Source organism: Triticum dicoccoides, chromosome 7B, assembly GCF_002162155.2.
Source record: "Triticum dicoccoides isolate Atlit2015 ecotype Zavitan chromosome 7B, WEW_v2.0, whole genome shotgun sequence".
Lineage (NCBI taxonomy): Eukaryota > Viridiplantae > Streptophyta > Magnoliopsida > Poales > Poaceae > Triticum > Triticum dicoccoides.
Genome location: NC_041393.1, coordinates 570560261 through 570565840, shown reverse-complemented (window position 1 = coordinate 570565840; position 5580 = coordinate 570560261). Strand labels below are relative to the sequence as shown.

At 52.8% G+C, this 5580-nt stretch overlaps 1 protein-coding gene across 1 annotated transcript; it reads left to right on the top strand.

Moving 5' to 3' along the window:
* Positions 1-1101: 1101 nt before the first annotated feature.
* LOC119335598 (protein NRT1/ PTR FAMILY 8.3-like) lies at positions 1102-3624 on the top strand. Its single transcript, XM_037607709.1, has 5 exons — positions 1102-1242; positions 1393-1492; positions 1570-1787; positions 1957-2498; positions 2581-3624. Exons 1-5 carry the CDS (start codon positions 1189-1191, stop codon positions 3386-3388), a joined length of 1722 nt encoding a protein of 573 aa, XP_037463606.1. The 5' UTR covers positions 1102-1188; the 3' UTR covers positions 3389-3624.
* Positions 3625-5580: the final 1956 nt, after the last annotated feature.

Sequence of the window (5580 nt, the reverse complement as noted above, 5' to 3'; positions counted from 1 at the left end):
TTCAACAGAAATCTGAACATGCCGAGGACACACCAACTCAACCTTAAACCCCGCCACAAACACATTTTTATGCTCTTCTCTTCTATCCTCTCTCCATTGTTCAAAGGGCCGATATTTGATGAATATGGTTGGACGCCGTGACGTGTTTGTGGATATTTAATGATGTCCGTTTTGATGAATGGTGTTAGTGTTGCTCTAATACTTTCCGTTGGTGCCTTGGCGGTTGCAGCGTCCACATTCACATATCGTTTTCTTCCCCGCACAAGGCAGCTTGGCTGTTTAATTAGCGTATGTCGTGAACAACTCCAATAGATCTCGCATCTCTTAAAGAACTATCGTTCAAGGAAAGTTGGGGCAAAAAAAACCTCCACCGATTCCGTAAACCCAGAAAAATATTACGGGATCATGTATAATCGCCTCCTTCGTCCTGCAAGTTTACGGAAAGATGGCCCTTCCCCTATAATTTGACAGGTAAAAGACCGCTTGAAAGTTCATGATGAGTGTCGCGCGCCGCCACTCTGGCACGTCGCCTAACGCCGCTTAGTCGTGTCGCCGATTTGCAACCGCACCTCCACTTCCCTGCTTTGTCGCATCGTCCCTCTACCGCCGCCGCCGCAGCAAGGCCTGGAGCCGCCGTCGTGCCTCCCATGCTGCGTCTCCCCGTGCCGGCCTCCGCGGCAGGACGGCCGCAGTACCGCCACTGCTGCCGTCGCGCTGCCCCCACGCACGGGCCAACGCCTCGACGCGCTCCTGCCGCCTCCGTGCCGGTGCGCCGTTGCGCCACCGCCCTGCACCGCACCATGCAGTTCACGGACACACACACACACACACGTCTCAATGACATGCGGGTCCTACGCCATTAGCTAGGTTTATTTAACAAAAAATAGAAATAAAACAAATTTTACGGAAAGAGGTTCACCTTTACGGGAATTTTTTTTACAGGAGCTGTTGAAGTTGCTCGTCTAGTGCTGAAAGCTAGGGCGTTAGATATTTTCTAGTTTTGTGATCTTTAATCTTTCCTGCATAAGAGTGCAGACAAACGCTTCCCATTGTCCCATTGGAGATGCTCTCGGCTGTTTAATTATAGATAGACCGCGGAAATTTTCTCGATGCCAACAACGTGGGGAGGCTGCACGGGCCAATTGCAGCACTTGACAAGCGAGAGGCGTAGGCTCCCAAGCTCCCGCCATGGCCTCCATTGGCGAGCACACCGTGGCCCTGCTTGCCCGCCTTCCCGCCGAGGTCTCGCCCCCCTAGCCTCTGCCTCCTTCGTCGTGATTATTTTCTCTACAACTCCTTTTCATGTTCTTTCTCCCTTTCGCCTGCGTATTATTTCAACCCCTGGCATGGATGATGTTTCGCTGTTAATTTTGGTGGGGATTGCCGTCGCAGGCAGCGGAGGCGTACACCACCGACGGGTCCCTTGATTTCGACGGGAACCCGGCTCTGAAGAATCGCACAGGTGGATGGCGCGCGTGCCGCTCAGTTCTTGGTAATTTATGTCGCGTTCACCTGTTCTTCGTAGTAAAATTCTTTGCGTGATGATTAATTCAAGTTTTAATCTTGCAGGTACCGAGTTCTGCTACTGCCTGGCGTTCTTCGGCATCTCCTGCAACCTCGTCACGTACCTCACCGGCGTCCTGGGCCAGAGCAACGTCGCCGCGGCGAGGAACGTGTCCACCTGGCAGGCCACCTGCTTCCTCATGCCCCTCGGCGGCGCTGTCGTGGCCGACTCCTACTGCGGAAGGTACCACACCATGGTCGTATCCTGCTTCATCGGCGTCGCAGTATGTTACTTGATCCTCCTCGCGACCGCTCTCAATTAAGAATTTTTCATCCTGGAGCACTTCAATTAATCACCACTCTGCAGTCTACATCCTGCCTGGTCCTATTTGATAAAATTCAGATAGCATTCTGCAAGATCGTTAGAATTTGGTGCCTGTGCTTTTTGGGCAGGGCATGCTGATGACAGCATTCTCGGCGTACCTCCCGCTGCTCGTCAAGAACGGCCTCACCTCGTCGGACATGGTTACGGTTCAGGGGTTCGTCTTGTTTGTCGGCCTATACATGATTGCCATTGGATTGGGCGGCCTCCGGCCGTGCCTCATGTCCTTCGGCGCCGACCAGTTCGACGACGGCGATCTGTCGGAGCGCGCCACCAAGGGCTCCTTCTTCAACTGGTACGTGTTCAACATGAACTGCGCATCGCTCATATCAAGCACGGGCATCGTGTGGGTGCAGGATCATTATGGCTGGGCACTGGGCCTGACCATCCCAGCGCTCGTCCTGGCCGCCGGCCTATCTTGCCTGGTTGCGGCGTCGCGGACGTACAGATTTCAGCGAACCCGTGGCAGCCCGCTCACCAGAGTGTGCCAGGTCGTCGTCGCTGCCGTGAGGAAGTTCAGCGTCGACACGCCGGCTGATAGCTCTCTGCTCTACGACATGCGGGAGGACGACCTCGCCGGAGTTCCGAGGATCCAGCACACCACTGATCTCCGGTCAGTTACTACAATCCTCTGAGCTTACCTCCGCGTGCTTGGTTACAACTAGACTGATTTGATATGCTGCTTGCTTGATTAGATTCTTCGACAAGGCTGCCATTGTCGTGGCTTCCGACAAGGAGGTGGAGGCGGCAGCAGCGCCAGCGCGGACCAGCCCGTGGAGACTCTGCGTCGTGACACAGGTCGAGGAGTTCAAGATTCTCGTGCGGATGCTGCCGCTCTGGGCGACCGTCGTGTTCTTCTATGCCGTGTCGGCGCAGATCACGTCGACGTTCGTCGAGCAAGGCATGGCGATGGACGCCACCGTCGGCTCCGTGCGCGTCCCGCCGGCATCCATGTCCACCTTCGATATACTCACCATCATCCTCCTGGTCCCGCTCTACGACCGGGCTTTCGTTCCGGCTGCCAGGAGGCTCACCGGGAGCGAGAAGGGCATCTCGGAGCTGCAGAGGATCGGTGCCGGACTCGCCATGCCCGTGCTCGCCATGTCCGCCGCGGCGCTCTTAGAGACGGCGCGCCTCCGTGCGGCGCCAAACTCGACGAGCGTGCTGTGGCAGGCGCCGCAGTACGCGCTGGTGGGAGTGGGCGAGGTGCTCACCACCATCGGGCAGCTCGACTTCTTCTACGGCCAGGCGCCGGCCGCGATGAAGACCGTGTGCACGGCGCTTGGGCTCCTCGCGATAGCGGCTGGCGGCTACCTGAGCTCGTTCCTACTGACGGCCGTGCAGTGGGCGACGGCGACTGGCGGCGCGCCGGGGTGGATCCCCGACGACCTGAACGAGGGACACCTGGACCGCTTCTTCTGGATGATGGCTGGACTTGGTTGTTTGAATCTGATGGCGTTTGGGAGCTGCGCCAGGAGGTACAAATCCAGGAAGAGTTGCTGATTTTTTCAGTTGCCTCACCGTGGGCCGAGAACTTTTTTTTTGGCAGCCCACGGTGCATGGTGCCCCTAGATATAGCACGATTCATCAGCAAGAGAAATGGTCCTAAAAAGATCAGCAATAGTAAACCACTTCAAGAATGTGAACTGGGTTCACTTGTGTTGCGGGGGGAGTCGATGTTAAGCCCAGCTAAAAGTCGATAATATACATGAGATTTTTGCTCAACTCATTTTTTTTGAATAAAGGATGAATTTTATTGGCTTAAAATGGAGCATCAATAGAATACAAATAAAACATGGAAAATGTTTAGAAACGGCGGACCGGCCGAACGTTCAGCCGGTCACACCGCTCACTCGCCTAGCGCAGCTACACACAAGCACTAAACGCGTGGCTACAGCTACACACAGGCATTAAACGTGTGGCTGTTGGGGGCCAGGCACCACCCGTGACTCACGTCTTCTTATCCATTCGATGCTTATCCGTATTCCTATCCAACCGGCCGCGTCTTCCTCCCCATCCACCCGCAGCCAGGAGGCGAGCTCATCGCCATGGCCGTCGGCGACTCGATGCGCCTCCTGTGGATCGACGACGCGGGATGCATCCCTCTCCATGGCCGTTCGCAGCCACGGGCACACTCGTCGCCTTGTCCGCCTCCGCCAACAGCTGGATGTGCGCCCTCTCCATGGACGCCACAGCCAGGGTGCGCCAGTCGCCATGGCCAAGCTGCAACCGGCCACGGCGGCGGTGAGTTCGTGCTGGAACCGAGGGGGTTTACTGGAACCAGGTATTTTTTTGCTAGATCCACCTTTGATTTTGCTACAACCCCTTTCATTGTTTGCTACCATCCCCATTCGATTTTTATGAACATCTTTATTTTTTGTTGGAACCGGTGCCCTGATTTGCTACAACCAGCTGTTGTGTGTGCTACAAGGTCGATGACTTGCCGGAGGAAGCTACATCCAGCGGCGAAGAGTGCTGCATCCAACACCGTTCGATGTCGGGAGCTGCAACCGTGCACGTTGGAGCTGCAATTGGCTACTGGAGGAGCTGCAAGAGGGGAGGCCATTTTTGCGAATGTGTTTTCTTTTTGCCGAACCAATTTTGTTTTTGCTGGAACCGATGCATTTTTTTGCTGGAACCGAGATATTTTTTTTGCTTCAACGACTGCAGAGCTCTCAAATGCTCATGTCGTTTTTGCTGGAACCTAAGTTTGATTGTGTTGGAAGGATTTTTGATTTTGCTTCAACCGACCACCGGACTTTGATCCGTGGAGAAGATTTTTTGCTGGAAGAATTTTGTTGCTTCCGATTTTTGCTGCTTGGCACTCTGACCCCCCGCGAGCCAGAGACGAAGAGATGCTACAACTAGACACCCGAGCGCTGTCATTACTGGAAGCTAAAATCTAGCAAATTGTTCTGCTATCACCATCTTTTTTTAACTGAAAGGAGCTCCAATTTTTTGCTTCCACCATGTTCTGTTTTTGTTGGATCCAGCTGTATTTTTGTTTCCACCATGACGACGACCGGCAGCGACACAGCCACCGCCGCCCGGCAGTGACGACGGTGCCCGGCGACCAGTGGGGAGGGCAGCAACAGGCGAGTGCTCCAGGCGGTGCTTCAAGGCGGCGCATAGCTCATCCATGGAGGCGGGATGGATTTTTTTTCTAAAAGAAGATGCCTGACGAAAGAAGACGAGGAAATCGTACGGCTATGCATTATTCTATCGGACGATGCTGGTACGACCGGCCCAAAGTTGGACCGGCGCGCCGGCACCTAGTACTGCCCATAAAACATGCACACACCTGTTCTCGTGATTGTGGAAAAATGTTTCATACCTTTCAAAAAAATCATAACACTTAAAGATGTTTCGCACGTCTAAAAAAATGTTCATGCCATTTATGAAAAATATTCAATGTGTGTTAAAACAATATTTACCGGGTATTTTAAAAATGTTCAATGTGCATTTGGCGAATGTTTAATATTCATTCAAAAAATTGTTCAACGTCTATTTGGAAAATGTTCATTATGTATCTGAAAAAAAGTTACAATAAAAATTATTCAGTGTGCATTTCACAAATGTTCAACATGTATTTGAAAATTTTCAACGCGTTTCTAAACACTATTCAGGGTTTATATGAGAATTGTTCAACTTGTATTAAAAAATGACATGTATTTGAAAGAAAAAAGGAGTAAAAT

What these genes read in the sequence shown, in the direction of transcription:
- LOC119335598 (XM_037607709.1), top strand. Translation starts at nt 1,189, where the DNA reads ATGGCCTCCATTGGCGAGCACACCGTGGCCCTGCTTGCCCGCCTTCCC. An exon ending in CCTGCTTCATCGGCGTCGCA is followed by an intron (nt 1,788 to 1,956) that starts GTATGTTACTTG and finishes CTTTTTGGGCAG; the next exon opens with GGCATGCTGATGACAGCATT. An exon ending in CAGCACACCACTGATCTCCG is followed by an intron (nt 2,499 to 2,580) that starts GTCAGTTACTAC and finishes TTGCTTGATTAG; the next exon opens with ATTCTTCGACAAGGCTGCCA.